The sequence below is a fragment of the Puma concolor genome, chromosome A2 (assembly GCF_028749965.1).
Source record: "Puma concolor isolate L17-30 chromosome A2, mPumCon1.1.hap2, whole genome shotgun sequence".
NCBI lineage: Eukaryota > Metazoa > Chordata > Mammalia > Carnivora > Felidae > Puma > Puma concolor.
In genome coordinates, this window is record NC_141668.1 from 65,448,691 (window position 1) to 65,467,880 (window position 19,190).

Sequence of the window (19,190 nt, forward strand, 5' to 3'; positions counted from 1 at the left end):
TTTTATTACTTACAGAGACTCTTTCAGTATCATGGCAGACACTTTGATCATTCTTTACTCTCCAGGATGGGGTCCTTTCTTGTTGCTGCTGAGAAAGATTTCATTATCCTCTAGTTGACTTATGCAATACTTGAGCACATTTTCTCTCAGTGTCACAAGTGACACTGTCTCCTATTTAAAAAAAACTTTTTTTCAAATGTTTGTTTTTGAGAAAGGGCGAGACAGAACATGAGCAGGGAAGGGGCAAAGAGAGAGAAAGAGACAAAGGCACTGAATTCGGAGCAGTCTCCAGGCTCTGAGCTGTCAGCATAGAACCCGACACAGGGCTCAAACTCATATGAGATCATGACTTCAGTTGAAGTCAGATGCTCAACCATCTGAGCCACCCAGGCACTGAAACGGTCTCCTATTGTTTTATTTTACTCTCCCAACAAATAGATAGTTTTTCTTAAATTTCTTTCATGCTTTTATTTACTTATGCTTCTTGACTCTTACTAAAGAGATTGAGTCAACTTCTAGATTAACAACTACTGTAAATTGTTGAAAATTATTTAAATTGTAATAAATTATATGAGATTATAAATTTAATAATGGATTATTTTTAGAGTGTGATTGTCATTTTATACAGTTAAAACATAAGTTCCATTTTATGCTTTTAAAAAAATTTTTGGTACCCTTGAAAATATCAAATAAAATTAAACCATAAAGTGAGAAAGAATACAAAATTTTTATTTTAAGTCTTTTAAGACATCTAAACAGTTTTTGATGCAAAAAGTTATAAGCATTAATGTTTTTAAAAAAATTTTTAATGTTTGTTTATTTTTGAGAGACAGAGTGTGAGCGGTGGAGGGGCAGAGAAAGTGAGACACAGAATGTGAAGCAGGCTCCAGCCTCTGAGTTGTCACCACCACAGAGCCTGATGTGGGGCCCGACATGGGGTTCAAATTCACAAAACTGAGATCATGACCTGAGCTGAAGTCAGACGCTTAACTGACTGAGCCACCCAGGCACCCCTAAGCATTAATGTTTTTAAAATAATGTTAATGGTATTCAACTTAGTAATAAACCAGTGTCACTGAAAGTTTTTCCGGATTTTCTTCTCTTATTTTCTTAAACTCTAAATAAGATGAAATCATTTGATTTGGTCATAAGCAGCAACAGAATTGTGCTTTCTTATCAGTCAGTATTTCTTTGGTAATTATTTGTTTACTATTAAATAATTTATTACTTGATATTCATCCCTACAATAAAAAAGGTTATTTATTACATGAAATTCATGTACTTTCAAATTCTATGCTTAATGTTGTTATACTTAAAGTTCATGTTAGTATGAAATAAAGCCATTTAATAATAATCCCAAAATATTTTTGGTTACATTTATAATCATATAATTGAAACCTAACACAAATCTCACATTTTTAAGTGAAATATCTGAAGATGGAAAAACCTTTGCCTTTTGCATATATGAAATATTTCCTTATATTAAGTATTTTAAAATAAAAGTTGAAATGCTCTAAAGTATTTCAAGAAAATAAAGTTGAAAAAAATGAAATATTCCATTAAATTGATTCTAGGCAACATGTAACACCCATTTAGTTATGTCTTTAAAAGGGGATTGCTCAACACAGTTGGCATTGTTTCTCCAGCCGTGTTAGTGCAGAAAAAGTGTGACAAAATATTTGCTTTTGATTAGAGTTGGGGCTTTCCCAGGAGAGAACAAGAAAAAAAGAGAGGAACAGGGAGTCAAGGATGTTTTCAAGGGAGGATTTCTTGTAATAGTGGAGTATAGAATCTAAGTTGGTTTGGGATGGAAGTGAGGTCATGAAGGGAATGGTAGATAATGAAAGAGTGAGAAGGAAAGTGGACTGGCAGTCTCAATTGCGTTTGAGGAATTTGAGTAAGATGAGACCTGAAGCCATTTAACTGGAAGATTAGGAGGAGTGTCCAGAAAGTAAGATATTTAATGATGAGAGTGCGTAAGTACTAATAATAATAGCATCAAGGGATGAACAGAAAGAGCTAGTGTTTGATTTGAAATGGAGGAAAAGGCCACTGAAGGTAAGGAGGTACAGTGATTCAGAGCGCAGTGCCTTGCATGGAATAACCATGTGAATACCAAAGCCACCCAAGTGGTGCCAGGAGTAGGAAGAGAAGATATTACAAGGAGGGACATTCTAAAGTTGTTAACTAGTGAGATGTTGGTAGCTGGCTGCTACCAGGTGGATAGCTGATGGTCAAGTTGATGACAGAAGAGTTGGAGATTTTTTTTTTTTTAATTTTTTTTTTTCAACGTTTATTTCTTTTTGGGACAGAGAGAGACAGAGCATGAACGGGGGAGGGGCAGAGAGAGAGGGAGACACAGAATCGGAAACAGGCTCCAGGCTCTGAGCCGTCAGCCCAGAGCCCGACGCGGGGCTCGAACTCACGGACCGCGAGATCGTGACCTGGCTGAAGTCGGACGCTCAACCGACTGCGCCACCCAGGCGCCCCAAGAGTTGGAGATTTTTAAAGATCAATGGAGAAGGAAAGATGGAAATGACTAGAATCAGCTTCCATTGGCAAAAAATATGAAGGAAAATTTCCGAGAGATAGAAGATGAAAGGCCGTGTATTCTATGGGTGTCAAGGTGGAAGGATTAGAGAGAGGATGGAACAAAATGAGAAACTGAAAATCGGGTTATAGGGAGTGCTGTGGGTTCAGTTGATGATGGAAGGCATGCAGGGGTGGCAGGAGCAGGTGCTAGCAGGGATGCTAGTTTCTGTGGTGAGTGACAGGTGACATATAATGAGTTTAGTTGGGCTGGTCTCTTGAAGGGTTTAGTAGCTGCTGTAAATAAAATGCACGGTGCCACTGGGATGCTCTTCTCCCCTGGAGCTCCTGGGTAGTGATTGCCAAGGAGTACACGAATGCCAGCTCAGAAATCTACTGTCCTGTGAGGAGCAAGAGGCTCTCTGAGAGGCAGGGCTGTGTTTGGTTGAGCATAGGTCATCTCAGCAGGAGCAGGAGATCAGCCCTGTTTGTTCTCTTTGGAAGCTCTGTATTGAATCTCCTCTAACAAAAGACTTTCAGAAACCCTGAACTTAGGCACTCAGACTTAAAAAGAATAGCTCTAATTGTGTAATGAGGAAATAAAGGCTAGGGTGTGGGAGGGGGGTTGCTGTTGGACAACACTGCCAAGATGCTTTGTGCTCCTGGAGAAGCCTTTTCTTTTCTTTTCTTTTTTTTTTTTTTTTTGCCTGTGGACTGCTGTAACAACTGATAATAATGATACAATGGTGTTATAGAAAAGTAGCCTTTTGTTCTAAGGACAATAAAAAAAAGCAATGACATGTGGTTAGTTTATTTTTTCATTATTTGGTATGAAATGGGAACAATCTCAGCTTCATTGAAATAACACCGACTTCTGCACACAATTAAAACTGGTAAACAGAGTTGGGGCGCCTGGGTGGCTCAGTTGGTTAAGTGTCTGATTTCAGCTCAGGTCCTGATCTCAGGGCTGGTGAGTTCAAGCCCAGCCGTGACAGCTCAGAGCCTGGACCCTGCTTTGTTTGGATTCTGTGTCTCCTTCCCTCTCTCTCCGCCCCTCCCTCTCCCCCAAAATGAATAAACATTAAATTTTTTTTAATAAATAAATAATGGTAAACAAAGGTCAGTGTCCAAGGATACATCATAGCAATAGAAAACTAATTCAAGATAGAGTGGTTCTTTTAAATATAATTCTTCAGGTAAAGTCTAAATCTTATTAGAGTTTTGAACTTATGAAAATGGAGAGCTCCTCCTTTAAAAAATCACTGTAAAGAGGTAAAATTACACTATAGTCTTGCAAAAGACAGAATAGAAAAGCCTAGTATTACAGGAAGAACAAGAAGAATTATTTCAAATGTTATTCAGCCCTCTCTCAAGATATGTGTTGAAAAATCAATGCTGATAAAGATCAGTATTGAGTAGAGAGTAATTTTAATCCTCAAACCCATGCCCTTGTTAACTTGTCCCAGATTTTTACAAATTTTTACAAAGGACTTTCCTAAAAAAATAGGAAACATTTATGCATATAAATTGTTGACAACTATAATCTTAAAAGTATCATTACTTTTGATGAAATAATACATTTCACTGTTCAAATCCTTGGTTTCTAACTGCATTTATTGACTTGAGAGCGAGAAGGGATATTGCAGAAGTATCTATCCCATCTTGATGCCCTTAAGGAGTACAGCACTAGAATTATCCCAAAGATGTGAAAACTACTGTTATATTTTGCTTCTTGCATGAAACCTTTCCCTTTCAATTTCCTAGCACTGTGCTGCTCAGCCTGCCATCCATCTCACTTCCAGTTTAAATCTTAGTTTTACCTGCCCTTTAAGTCCTCCCATCAAGTAATTTCTCTGGTGAAATGTATCTTGACTGTCTTAAAATCTGTAAAATGACGTAACTACATGAGAGATTGCATGCCCTTTGAGTCTGTGTCCCTCATTACCATCATTATCACATAATTGTTTTCTGAAGGTATAATCTTTTTTTCCTATTCCTATCCTAGATATATATTTTCAAGTATAAACACTACAGGAATATTTCTTTGTTTTCCCCATGTTTATCACTTCCAGTAAACAAAACGATCCCTTATATTTTATTACTCCTCAGTGCACAGACTTCATACCCATGTGCGTCCTACTATGAGGAAGTGGGTGAAAAGAAATAGAGGACACTAACTTATACTCCAGTCGAGAAGTGAAATAAATGTGTTTGCTCATTCAGCAAATATTTATTAAAATATAAATGGAAACAATACATGTCTGTCAACCACATATAATAAATTGGGTGTAAAGATATGCAGGGAACTATGAAGGTTGTAAAATTCCGAGTTTGTCGGTTCAAGTTATCAGTGAGAAACCTTCCACTTTTCTTTTAAACATGTGCTGTAGCTCTTCTTTTGTCTGCATTCTGATCTGAGGACTCTGTAACCTGGCTGAGTTCCACAGTGCTGTTTCTTTGAGTATACAAGTAATTTCCTAACTGACATCTAAGAAGAAGTGAACCTCCCAGTGGATAGAAACATGGATGTCATGACACTTCCTGTGTAAACCCATTAAACTTCCTCCGCAGGTGTTACAGCTTTGGAATGTTCTGCTTTCATCAGCTCACAGTCTGTTCTGTGGGTTGCACAAGGTTAAGGTATTTGAACTTCTTTAAAGAATAAACGGATTGCCATTGTGGAATCAATTGTGGAAGTGGAAAGAGTTACCGTGATCTTATATATCAAATACAAGCCCGTGGATGTTGTGATGAAAAGGCAGTAGAATGTTTCAGAGTTGTACCTGGAGTGAAAAATTTCCTTTCAAGTCAAAAAATGAAGTAGGATTGAAACAGTAACTGCTGCTTCTCAAATCTGAACAGCCCTGCCTATGTCCCCTGTGATATCTAGACAGATAGTGACCAGGAGCTTTACTGTATAAAGTGCCAGTGATGCTGAACTCGTCATCTCCTCCAGGCTCCAGATCCCTGGGTCTCGATTCCATGTCTGTTGTCTACCTGCAGGCAGGGAAGGGCTGGTGAGTTATTGACTCTAAGAATCTTGACCACCTGGGAAACGAAGACCTGCTCCTCTGTGTTCTCTCCCTTTTTTCCTTGTTCAACAAACACCTCCCTTCTTCCCCCAATGCTAAACAAATGATAAGAATGGTTATTTAGTTTATATGACAGATCATAACACTAAAAAAAAAAAAAAGAAAAGAAAAATAATAGAAAGTGTAAAAGAAGGTAGTAAATGGAGTTGGAGAGGGGAGAGGAAGAGAAAAATTGTACTATAAAGTCAAAGTTAAGGTGAGCTCCTGCAATTGAGAAGAAAAGTAGCCCTGAGATTCTGGTGAACAAAGCAAAAAGTTGAAGCATGTAAGATTCTTAATAGATTGTCAAAGGAAACAAAATTTTTCCTAGCTCTGTATTATTAGAAGAATTTATTACCTGGACCTTAAAATAGGGGCCACTGGACAACATAATGGATGGAGGCAGCATTAGCAATTTTATTAAAACTCCGTCCCATTGGCATTTCTTAGATCTTTCCTAGATAAATTATATGTAAAAGTTGCAACTGACACTCAAACTGCTATTATTATGTTAAAAAGTCTATGACAATTTTTTCAAATACTTCAGTTCTCTACTACCCACTACCTCCAGCCCCTAATTCCCTGCTTTATTACCTGTAGTATTCTGATTATTCATAGTACAGGTTTCCCCCCACAATGGGAATAATCCTAAAAAGGCACATGTGAACCCTAGAATCTTAAATTGGTATGTGACATACAGAGTCATCTATTCTAGTAGATCTCAAACCTGGCTCTTCATCATAATTCCCTGGAAAGCTTTGTAAAAATCAGATCCCCAAACCCAGCTCACAAAGATTCTGGTTTAGTAGTTCTGGGTTTTGGCTGAGAAATCTGTTTTGGTTTTCCTTTTTAATGTTTTGAAAGAAACTATTCTACATAGACATTTAGGAATCATTAATCTGATTCATCCTCCCATCTAATATGGAAATTTTCAGTCCACACTGCTGAGAGTCCCATGTTCAGGGATACCCCAGCTTCATGAGAAAAGATGTCCCTTATAGGAAAGTTCTGATTGTCACATCATATTTTTCTACTGACTCAGTTACTTTAAGAATGTTTCATTTAACGTCTTGAAAGATTTTTTAAAGTTTGTCTTTGAGAGAGAGAGAGAAAGAGAGACACTGAGAGAGCCAGGTAGGGGCAGTGAGAGGAGAGAGAGAATCCCAAGCAGGCTCCATACTGTCAGCCCATCGTGGGGTTCAGTCTCATGAAACATGAGATCATGACCTGAGCCAAAATCAAGAGTCTGACACTTAACCAACTGAGCCACCCAGGTGCCCCTCATTTAATTTTTTTTACTAACCATCCATTGTTAGGGACTGCTAACCTTTCTAAATTTTTCTGTTCCTATAACTGCATATGAAATATTTAATGATCTTGCAAAAAATGTAAATGCATCGGGGAACTCTATTAACATAATTCTTTAGGGAATTCTTTTAAGTAATTTACAATTTACTTAAGAATTTACAATTCTAAGTAAAATTGTGCCATGTGGCCATCCATCCTTAAAGGGTATATATTGTAAATTGGAATATCTTTTATTAAAGTTGACAAGTCTTATACCTTATCTGTTTCAAATACAAAAATATTTGGACATCTTTATATCAGTAATACTGTCAAGCTGATATCTTCATTGAAGGTAAATCTTAATTATTTCCATTGGTTTTTGAAAATGTAATTTGGATTTATTTACTTACAGTAATTACTATTTTGAATGCTTCTGTAAAAATTCTGCTTCTAAGAAACCACTTTCATTTCACTAGTTACAGTCCTGATGTTTAGAATGTGACCTGAATTGAAGATCTTAGACTGTTTAACATGAATAATAAATGACTAGAATAATTTATGAGGTATGCATTTCAAATTAAGTGAATAACAAAGAAATAAAATTTCACATTAAAACATTGAATATAGTCTCCTAAGAAAGATTCATCAGGACTGTATGAGTCCCATGTGGTAATCAGGACTATGTGAAATGGCATAAAAATAAACTTTAGGTAGAGGAAAATAAATTAATTAGATCTGTCATATTTCTCAAGGGGAAGGAAATATATAAAAGAGCATTTACTTTGTGTCTGCACATTAGGAAGGCTAGTTGACTATGCAACTGTTTTCTCTCTTCTTCACATTTTGGGGATATAAATTGATCAGGTGTTCAGCATAAGAGTCTGGAGAAGTTAGGAAATAATTAGAGTGGATGAGGCCGCTCATTCACAGATGCCAAAGCATATATAGCTGGAATCCATGTAATGTCTTCACACAGGCTGCTATTTGGATATTGTTTGTCAGTGCAGAGTACAGCAGTTAAAAAGCTGCTTCCTTCCAGGGGACTCCGGAGTCAAGAAGCAGGCTAGGCACCGGGTCATCATTCAGCTGCCAGCCAATGGAGGCAGGGACTGCACGGACCCGCTCTACGAAGAGAGAGCCTGTGAGGCCCCTCAAGTGTGCCAGAGCTACAGGTAATAGAGTTCTAAACAAAACCGTTGTAAGCTGTGCACTGAGCACACACTACAAGACCATTTTCTGTTCGACGATGAGAGAAGGAAGCCAGCGCTGTTCCCCAGGCTCAGTGGAGTCTGTATGATGTATGGCTGTGCCTGCCATCTCTTGCCTCTTTAAAGTTGCTGCTCCACCACTGGAATTATCTCCAGGGAGACAAACACTTGTGTACGTTTCCAAACTGTATCACTAGCTCCGGGGAATTGGGGAAGTTCCTTATGTTGATATAAACTATAAGAAATTCAGAAAAGTGGGGGCACCTGGGTGGCTCACTCTGTTGAGCGTCCGACTTTGGCTCAGCTCATGATCTCATAGCATGTGAGTTCAAGCCCCGCGTGGGGCTCTGTGCTGACAGCTCAGAGCCGGGAGCCTGCTTCGGATTCTGTGTCTCCCTTTCTCTCTGCCCTTCCCCTACTTGTGCTCTGTCTCTCTCTCCCTCTCTCACATATAAATAATAAACATTTTTAAAAATTTTTAAAGAAATTCAGAAAATGGTTAATAATTATGAAACACAAAAGCAGTTCCATTCCAGATAGAGGAATAAATAGTCTAAGCATGCTTCCCCTGGCTCGAAAGAGCACCTGTTCCTCATATGTGCTGGCATTCTGGCTTACAAAATGACATATTTATTTCAGTGATGCTAACAAGATGTCTGTTCTGTTCATTTGTGGCCACCTCAAGGAAAACTAAGGTGATTCAAGCTGTTTATCATCATGTTGATAATTATTAGGGAAAATTTTCCCCATAACTATGAAAAGAAGGCACCTAATTGAAACTTTAAGCGGTATATCGTTGCAATCTGATGACAAATGAAGCATTAGGGCATTAATTGATAGAAGGTGTGATCAAAACTAACTTAAGGTGTATCTGATGGCAAGTCTGCCATCTTAATTTACCTGTATTTAATGCTGATATGACAGACGGTATAATCACATGTTTACTATGAACACTGCCTGACAACTCTCAGCCCAAACTTATTTCTTTGGGGGATTTGTTTTTGTAAAATGTATTGTAATCGCAGTTTCTGATTTACACCTACATTGTTAACCAAATGATAAAAGGCTCCTGACCTGAATACAGTTTCATAACTTGAATATAAAATAAACATAACCTAGCTTTGCGCAGTGGTAGTATCGTAGCCAATGAGGTTTACCCGAGGCGCGATTATTGCTAATTGAAAATTTTCCTAAAATAAACATAACTTATTTAAATGGGATGCATCACTTCTAGTACTGTAGCTTACACTGATGCCAGTCCTAATCAATAAAAAGGCTAAATGCGGTTGTACTTGAAACTAATGTAAGAAGTATTAACTGTACTTCACTTTTTTAACAAAAGGCTAATAAGCGCATGGATAGAGTTCATTTCTGTAGAAAGCGACCATGACGGACTCTTGTCTCCACTGCCATAGAAAGTACTTTTATAGTTAATGCTCCTTTTTTCTGTGTCTTGATAGAGATCTAAACTACACTTACATAGGACTGAACATATTCAAATAAATTCCCCTTTGCAGCACTCGGAGTCATGTTTCCGTGCCACCATAGGTCTCTGGTTCGCCTTGTTTGTTTGCTTCCTCTGTGTGAGGCTTCTGTTCTCCTCTTGCAGGTGGAAGACTCACAAATGGCGCAGGTGCCAGTTAGTCCCTTGGAGTGTGCAACAGGACAGCCCTGGAGCCCAGGAGGGCTGTGGGCCCGGACGACAGGCAAGAGGTGAGAGGCCCCATCCCACAGCCGATCGATTTGCTTTTCATTCTTCAACGTCGCTAACTTAACCACTAGCTTAATAAGTTTGCCACTTTGATGCTATGCTTAGCAAACAGAGCAGATGTCAGTCTCTTACCACCCATTCTACCTAACACAGGAACATGGAAAATCATCATTTTAAATTTGTCCCTTGTTGTTTCACATTAGACTATAACTCCTCTGGTTCAAGTTTTCTTTCATTCCTATTTAAGATAAAATGAGCTCTTGAGAAGCTCATGACTATTGTACCCTGCACCTTGTTTGGGATTTTTTGGTTAGTTTTTGGATCTTGGTATTCCATAACAGTTTGTTTGTCACCTTAAGCGTCAATAAGATCCTTGGAGTGCCTGGGTGGCTCAGTCGGTTAAGCGTTCAGCTCAGGTCATGATCTCACAGTTCGTGAGTTCAAGGCCCACGTCGGGCTTATGCTGACAGCTCGCTACCTGGAGTCTGCTTTGGATTCTGTGTCTCCCTCTCTCTGCCCCTCCCTTGCTCACATTCTGTGTGTGTGTCTCTCTCTCAAAAATAAGTAAAAAACATTAAAAAAAAAATAGTAAATATGATCCTTATATCCTTGCCTTTATGTACTATACAGGTGCATGCATGTAATATAATTGGTTAACTTACCAGAAATTTTCAGCAATGACATCCCTAATGTTGTCATGGCTATGCCCAATTCTATTCATATTCAGTACTGATTTTTAAATGGCAGATTTATTTACTCAAAATCTGCCATATGTGGACTGCAATCTGTCTGCACTACTAGATAATACCGAATCTTGCAGAAATGAGAGATGGAATCATTTCCAACATTTACTGGATAGTATGATTATTTACTAGATACTGTGGGTAATACATTTCAAGCTCTGGAACATGTTGTTTATACTTGTAGCAAGTTCAGTCTTTAGATATCATGATTGTTTTTACTCATATTGACTTATAGCCGTGTAGTTCCTGATACATATTGAAAATGTAGCTGAATACATAATTGAATACCCAGCCACCTTTTTTTTTAAATTCATGCAAATATGTTTTGCCCCTCATTTGTAGTTACATATGTGATAGTGATGCAAAAGTCTGGGCACACAGAATTCCAGTTTTTGTTGATAGTGATCCTTTACAGTGAAAGGATTGCTTCTTTTTAAGTTTTGTTTTGTTTTGTTTTGTTTTGTTTTGTTTTGTTTTTACTTAGAAGGAAGGGCAGAGAAAAAGGGACAGAGAGAGAATCCCAAGAAGACTCCACACTGTCACTGCAGAGCCAGACACAGGGCTTAAACTCATGAACGTTGAGATCATGAGCTGAGCTGAAATCAAGAGTCAGGTGCTTGGATGATTGAGCCACCCAGGCGCCCTGGATTGCTTTTTAAATTTGAGATAAAAAGCTCCTTTTTGATAAAATCTTCTATTTTTATCATCACCCTTTTAGAAATCTTTATTTGAAACATAAAATTTAGCTTATAAATAATACTAACTACCTAGTGATTTTTAGAACTTTATTTCACATGCTTAATTTTCCTTATTTATCCTCCACCATCAGCAGTGGCTCAAACATAACTGTCTCTGTTATAGTTATAGAGCCTTAGGTATTTAGAATTGAAAGTCGTTCTCCCCATTTCAAACCATTCATCGAGAAATTGAGTGATACAAGGCCTTCTTGTTCTACCTTGCTCATTCCTTCTGAGTCAGGCACACAACTGCATGCAACTCAGGCCCCACATAGAGTTTATAATATAACAGACTTGGGTAGGGAAATCAGGAAACATGAGTTTTAGTCTCGTTCTTTCACGAACACAGGATAAGGCTTGCTCATCCCTTCACCTTCCTGGGTCTCAGTTAATTTAAATGAGGAAAAGAAAAAGAAAAGAGGGTTGGACCAAATGACCTTTCAGGGTTTTTCCACTTTTGATATTCTATAATCTATGCACACGTAATGCGCAAGGATCGAAGTGTGAAATTAAGTTAGGCAAAACAGATGAATTTCTAAAATTTTTTTTTTTTCAACGTTTATTTATTTTTGGGACAGAGAGAGACAGAGCATGAACGGGGGAGGGGCAGAGAGAGAGGGAGACACAGAATCGGAAACAGGCTCCAGGCTCTGAGCCATCAGCCCAGAGCCCGACGCGGGGCTCGAACTCACGGACCGCGAGATCGTGACCTGGCTGAAGTCGGACGCTTAACCGACTGCGCCACCCAGGCGCCCCAAAACAGATGAATTTCTATAGAACACCACTGGAGGAAATCCAAGATAGGGTAAAAGCAGCACAAGTGTGAAAACAGCTCCAGTTCCAAACTCTTCCTTAACCACTGCACAACTGTGGTTCATTCATTTCCTCCCCCAGAGGCTGAGGGCATAACGATCCCCACAGCACTTTGTACATAGTAAGTCTTCCTTCAGTGTTAACTCTTTACCCTTCCTGCTAGGTCATGGCCCCAGGGAATGTGCACAGAGGTCATTGTTGGCATAAATGCAACCATTTTAACATGGGCCTTTTGGTTTTTGACACACAATCTGCATAAAGACTGTTCTTTCTGTGATTACTGGCAATCATCTCATATCCATATCTGAAAACCTCTGTTCATTCTTCCTCCTGGGTAATGGGGCCTTCAGCTTCCTCAGTGCTACTGTCTCCTGCTTTTCTGGTCGTTCCATTCTTGCTTTCCCATTACTGGTGCCTCTTCGTCTGCCTATACTTATATAATGTTTTCTAATCTCGGTATACTCGTCAGACTTCTTACTTTACATTGACAATCTTTTCTATTTCCAGGATATCTGGGTAGAGAAAGTTGCATTGTAACAAATCATTTCTGCATCAATACAGTCAGAAGAAACCCTTTAACTTCCATGTGAAGATAGCCTTTTTCTTTGTTGCCTTGGTAGATTAAAGATTGTTAGAGTCTATATTCCTACAGAAACTTGAAATGAGGAGAATTAGGAGTAGAGAAATACCTTTTGCTAGTGGCAAAAAGGCAGAATTTTCCTCCTTTGATGGTCAAGGCTGTTTTCAGAACTCTGCATGATCAACCTATCAGTTTCTTGCTATTTTCCTTTTTGTTCTTACCTGATCAGAGACCTAAATGCCAACTGGTGCTGTCTTTTGATGATTCAAATAATTGTATGGTCAGGATTAGCATCAATCAGCAAGGACTATAGAGAAGCTACCCCATCCTGTCCTGTACAGCAGACTTTCTAGTTGGTCATTCATTCAACCATGATTGAATTCAGAAGACTGTATAAAAAGAGCCACATGTGTCAGGAAGGAATGCATATGTTTAAGCCAGGGAGTTTCCATTTGGTTAGGGAAATGGTATCACTGGTGAAAGCCTGAAACTTAACCCATTGCAAAAGCAGCCATTTGAAACTAAAGGGCTTAAGAAAGACCTAAAGAAGGCTGAGACTTGTCGTGTACCATAGCATTAGAATAAATAGAAAGGAGAGGAGATAAGATCAATTATACAAGCTAAGCATTTGGGGAAAGAAAAAGCAAAACCATTAAATGTGTTCACAGAAAAAGTAGGTAGGTGGAAGCTCCAGAGATGTGAGCTACAACCTGGGGTGATTTTGTAGGAGGCTGTAAATGTCAAAATCTTGTTTAGTATTTTAGACCTTGTTCAATAAGTGGTAGATGCAAGGACCTGATGAAAGCACTGTTTAATCTGTCAGCATGTACAGACTAAGCTAGAAAGATAAGACATGTGGGTCTGGATGCCAGCTGGACACTGTCGTATAATGTGAGGCTGAAGTAATAGGGGCTTAGACTGGAATCAGTAGTGGGAATGGACAAAAGTAAGTAGATTTCAACACACAGTAGAGGAAAATAACTTTAGCACTTAGTGGCAGACTGTAGAAGCAGAGATAGAAATAAATGAGTCAAAGATGATCATGTGGAGGGGCACTGGGGTGGCTCGGTCAGTTAAGCATCCAACTCTTGATTTCGGCTCAGGTAATGATCTCATGGTTCGTGAGATTGAGCCCTGGGTAAGGCTCTGCACTGACAGCATGGAGCCTGCTTAGGATTCTCTCTCTCCCTCTCTCTCTCCCCTCCCCAAGCTTGCTCTCTCTTTCTCTTAAAATAAATGAATAGACTTAAAAAATATATGATCATATGGATATTTTATATTGTGCATTAGAGATGATGGCAGGGGAACCAACTGGAAATATCAGAGTATGTATTAAAATGTTCAAAAGTCTCTATGGAGATTGCTTAGGACAGCCAGTAGAAATTTGAGTGACATTTCCATAAAAGAATTTGATGAAGCCCAAGGAGAAGCTAAGATTTCTACAATATTTTATATAAAGAAGGTAAAAGGGTTATTGTATTTTCCGTTTCTCTAATCTGTTTGCATTTGTATCCTCTTTAAGCATTTCTTCTTACCTAAAGAACTTTAATGATATTAGCTTCAACTTACTGTTCCCTTGCTTGGCTTAGAAATGACAACATATGAACTAAAATATGAGATTGCTAACTTTACCACTCTATGATTCTAAAGATAGAAATTTTTATCTCATGGCTTTTATCAAACTGTTGGTCTAGACCAGTTGTCAGCAATCAGTGGTCTGTGCATCTAATCTACCCCATGGCCTGGTTTTTGTTGTTGCTGTTTTGTTTTGTATTGGCATTTAAGGGTTTATTGGGACACAGCTGCACCTATTTCTTTATCTATGGTCTAGGCTGCTACCGTGGAAATGAGACAAAGTTGAGCAGTTGTGACATGAACCATATGGTCCACAAAGCCAAAAATATTTACTAGCAAGCCCTTTACAGAAAAAGTTTGCTGACCTAAACTCTGAAGCCATGTAATCAGTAATATAGTCACAACTTCTAATAGTACAGTCATTACTCAAGATCAGAAAATCCCTGAAGTTTTTCTGGTCACTTAGGAAGAAGTTTTTTCATTCAATTCAACAACGAGAGTCGTAGACTTTAAACACTATCACAGTGGTAAAATACCTTTAGAATGAAATTATAGCATTCTTTGTAGGGGGGTAGGAATAAAAACTTGACTCTAAAACTGTATTAGTAAAAGGTTTTTTTTAAAAAAAGAGTTAAAACCAGATTATACATGAGATATGGAAGACAAATGAGAAATCCCTCATAATTCCCCTGTCTAGATGGTCAGTCATATCCAAGAACTGGACATTAATAGTTAATTTACTGGGGGCACCTGGGTGGTTCAGTCAGTTGAATGTCCATCTTTGGCTCAGGTCATGATCTTGCAGTTTATGAGTTCCAGCCCCGTGTCGGGCTCTGTGCTGACAGCTCGGAGCCTGGAGTCTGCTTCAGATTCTGTGTTTTCCTCTGTCTCTCTCTCTGTCTCTCTCTCTCTCTGCCCCTCCCCTGCTCATACTCTCTCTGTCAAAAATAAATAAACATTAAAAAATTTTTAAAAAAGTTAATTTATTAAGTATACATAGAAAGGAAAGAATGTGTGTCTCGTATGTACCACTCAGCAGAACACTTACAAAATCACCTATTATGATTCAGATTTTCTCAAATGATTTGAACCTTGCACAGTAGTAGAAAAATAAAACTCTAAATTCTATTTTGCCAGCTTACAAGCCAACCGTCCAAGGTTTCCTCTGTACCAGTCACCTACTCCTATCTTTTAGCCAACTGTTAAGAATAAAGCAGCCATTATGGACAGAGTTTCATTTTTGCTATTAATAGCATAGTTGTTCTCATTGTAGGAATTATCTGTGTTGATGCATTGCAAAAGATTTGGGCAGCAGTTATGTTCCCAGAGTGTCTTGAACAAGTAACTAACTATAACTGCTTACCATCCCAGCTTCAACACTCACTGTAAAGCAAATTAGTCAAAATCAGCCTTAGTCAGAAATGACTTAGCATGACACAGATGGAAGAGTATAGGAGAATTCTATTCCAACCACATAAATGTAGTCTTGACAAAAGCTACATTCTATATATTTCAGAACCATTACATCAGAACATAAAGTGCTTTCAAAGAAAATTGATATGCTCTGAAAATTTGAAAAGTACATTGGAATTTATGTGCCTATTTATGACCCAATCCCATTACATTTGAAAGGAAAAGTGAAATAATGGTGAAGGAAAATTTTGTATCAAGCATTCCCACAATCACATAATTTTCACCCAGTCTTCTCTAAATTGAATTTGCTACTCCGTTACGAACAGAATATTTGCCTTTGTTTATCAAGTGTATCTATAAAAACATTAGAAATCCCCTATAAAATAAATGCTTAAAACTTTGTGTTTCAGTCTTCCTAGGCTGCTGTAACAAAACACCATAGACTGGGTGGCTTAAACATAAAAATTTATATCTCACAGTCTGCAGGCTGGAAAGTACAAAATCAAGTTGCTAGCCCATTCACCTCCTGGTGAGGTCTCTCTTTCTAACTTGGAGACGATCATTTTCTTGCTATGTCCTCACATGACAGAGGGAGAGAGCAAGCTCTCTGGTCTTTCCTTACAATGGCACTAATCTCATCATATGGACCCAGACCTCATTTATGCCTAATTATTTCCCCAAAGCTACGTCTCCAAGTGCTATCACATTGGGGAGTGGGGCCTCAACATATGAATTTCTGGAGGACACTTGTTAAATCCACAGCAATAATGAAGGGCATTGTCTTTAAATAAAATGTCTATCCCACTGTACACAAGTGTCAGTTTGTTGATATAGCTGTCTCACAAAGCTGTGAAAACAGGTTAACACCAGTCCCTAAAAGCCAGTTCAAACTTCCTGAATATCGTTCAGTGCAATTTATTCTTTCATAAAACTAGTGTTTGTTGAGTACCTGCTACATGTTGCTTGTTGCCTATGTGGTAGTGGGCCCAGGCTGTCAAGAGAATAAAAGTATGTGATAAATATTTTGTGTTTATTTCTTAATGATGGGAAATATACTAAGGGTATATGTGATTTTGGTTCTAAGCATATTAGTAATACATTAATAATGTGTATACACAATAACCAGTAAAGAAGTAAGAAAACATAAAAAGAGGTAAACACTGATAGGGTATAGTGACAGAGGAAATGACATTTGAATCTAGGATGACATAAGCAAAAAAAAAAGGCATGAAATAAAATCTGTATTTGTGGGGAATAGTGCATTGAGCAGTTTATCTATTGTTCCTATGAATGAGTTAGAGGCCAAGGGCCACACTCAGGAGGATTTGAATATCAGGAGAGGGCTGAGGAGAGGAAGAAGGAATATTTTTGCAATAGGAAATTAGACGTAGTGATGAATTTTAGCAAAGCTTTAAATATTGGGAATGATGAAATCCAAGAAATTTTATCTAATGGTATGAGAAATAGAGGAGAAAGAGATATTTTGAAGGAGGAAGAGACCATATTTGTCTACCTTAAAAATTAAATCATTCTTAAATGTTATAGGGAAATTAGAGGGCCTTTGAAATGGGCATCTTTCCTATAATATTGTCAATATAGAAAATAGAAGTAACATGAAATTATGTTCACATTCTAATCTTTAAGTGAATAGACAGCTTATCCTTGCTTTATACTATTTGAGTCACTTGTGTATAAACATTTAATAGAACAGTAACTTTTACTCTCTTCTCTCTACTCGTATGTTGGCCATTTGGATGACCTTTAGAAGGCTAACTTTTACCAGTTGGTCAGTGACTATATCATTGAAACGTAGCCATAATAGCTGTAGCTAGAGTTACTATTAGACTTGCATTCAAAATTAAATACATGGCTCATAATAATGACAATTTTGGACAATTTATTTTTTTTCTCTAAACTGCCCTAAGGGGATATGTTAATTAGTACTATTTAAAATGCATATGTATTATTCCAGTGTTTATTATCTTATGACACATTTATACCAAGAGTATGATGCAAATGTATCATAGGTTAGATGCTGAGATTTCATAAAAATAACCTCAGATTTGCTCTTGTTCAAACTCCTTGTTGATCTTCATGCTGTCTCCTACCAAGTGTACTTCCTATGGAACTATGGTTAGATGGAAATATGGTTAATAATTCCCAGGGTTGAGCCTGCCTATCCTAATCCCCCACCCCCTCTGCATCCTTGCCTGCCAAGGAATGTTCATTATAATGTTGATCTGTCACTAAGATCTGATGTCACTCCCTTTATGTGGAAGCCAGTAGGATTCCAGATGTATTCTCAAATGGATCACAAAAAAAAACTCTTTAGTAATATGCCTTATATGGCAGAGACCCTCCTGGTCCTGAATCATCTGTTGCTTAAAAAGTTTATAAAGGGAAAATCAGGGTGGGGGTGGGGGAGGAAGTTCTAATTCTCCCTCTACCAGAATTAAATCTAAATGATTTTGTAGAATGTGAAATGTAAGTATTTAACTAAAGTCTAATGAAGTTATTTTTTATGAACAAATATGCTAAATATTGTGCTTAAATCAAGTGGCTTAAGCTATATTGATGCCCTGGGCATTACCCCTTTACTTCAACTCTGGCCCACTTTATTCTTTTTAAAAGATTACATATTAGAGGCGTTATCAAGTTTAGGCCCAGAATATCTGGGTTAATTTATCTCAGATTACATTACACATTAATGTCTTGATTTTCAGAGATTGTTATGCAATGAGAAAAAACAGAATGAAAGTGGAAAAAGAACTAGGTAGGAAAAAGGAAAGCTCAACCTAATTCAAAGAGCAAAGGAACTTGCTTTAAAGATATTTTGCAGATGGGGTGCCTGGGCTGCTCAGTCAGTTAAATGTCCAACTCTTAATTTTGTCTCAGGTCATGATGTCACAGGTTCATGAATTCAAGGCCCACATTGGGCTCCCCAAGCTGACAATGCAGAGCCTGCTTGTGATTCCTGCTGTCTCCCTCTCTGTGCCCCTCCTACACGCATACTCTCTCTCAAAATAAATAAATACACTTTTTTTTAAAAGAAATTTTGCGGAGATATGATTTAAAAAATCTATTTCTGGTTGATATACATATTAGTTACCACCCAATATTTTTGTACACTTAGAGTGCTTTTTATTCACAAAACTATTTTTTTTAATTCTAGAATTATTTCTATATTTAAATGCTTTGCTTTAATTTCTTATGAATATTAGCATCCTAGTTGATTTGGGGATTTGGGTTTTGTTTTATATCTCTGCAAGAGCCCCATCATAAAATTATTATTAGCATGTGTATTTTTTTTAAATAGCTCATAAAATAAGCTTGATACTATGATGTGTCTACAATGGTTGCTCAGTGCTGCATTTGTTGCGATGCAGTTAGTTAGCCCCTCTCAGGTCCCTCTCCTGACCTACTCCATTGGGAGCTGATTATTACTTCGAGTTAAGTCCTCATTCAAGGACTTTCACATACATTCACATGTATTATTAGCCTCAATGAGACAGAGGAATCATTG

The 19,190-nt window shown here is 37.8% G+C and overlaps 1 protein-coding gene and 1 pseudogene across 3 annotated transcripts in view; both read left to right on the plus strand.

Annotated features, from left to right (window-relative positions):
- THSD7A (thrombospondin type 1 domain containing 7A) overlaps positions 1 to 19,190 on the plus strand; it is a 449,664-nt gene that overhangs the window by 356,174 nt on the left and 74,300 nt on the right. For all 3 annotated transcript variants that reach the window (XM_086695294.1, XM_086695275.1, XM_086695285.1), the window contains 2 exons: positions 7,927 to 8,059; positions 9,705 to 9,808. In XM_086695294.1, the coding sequence (XP_086551420.1) occupies positions 7,927 to 8,059; positions 9,705 to 9,808 (237 nt within the window). The remainder of the gene's footprint in view (positions 1 to 7,926; positions 8,060 to 9,704; positions 9,809 to 19,190) is intronic.
- On the plus strand, positions 9,213 to 9,343 carry LOC112867125 (U4 spliceosomal RNA; annotated as a pseudogene).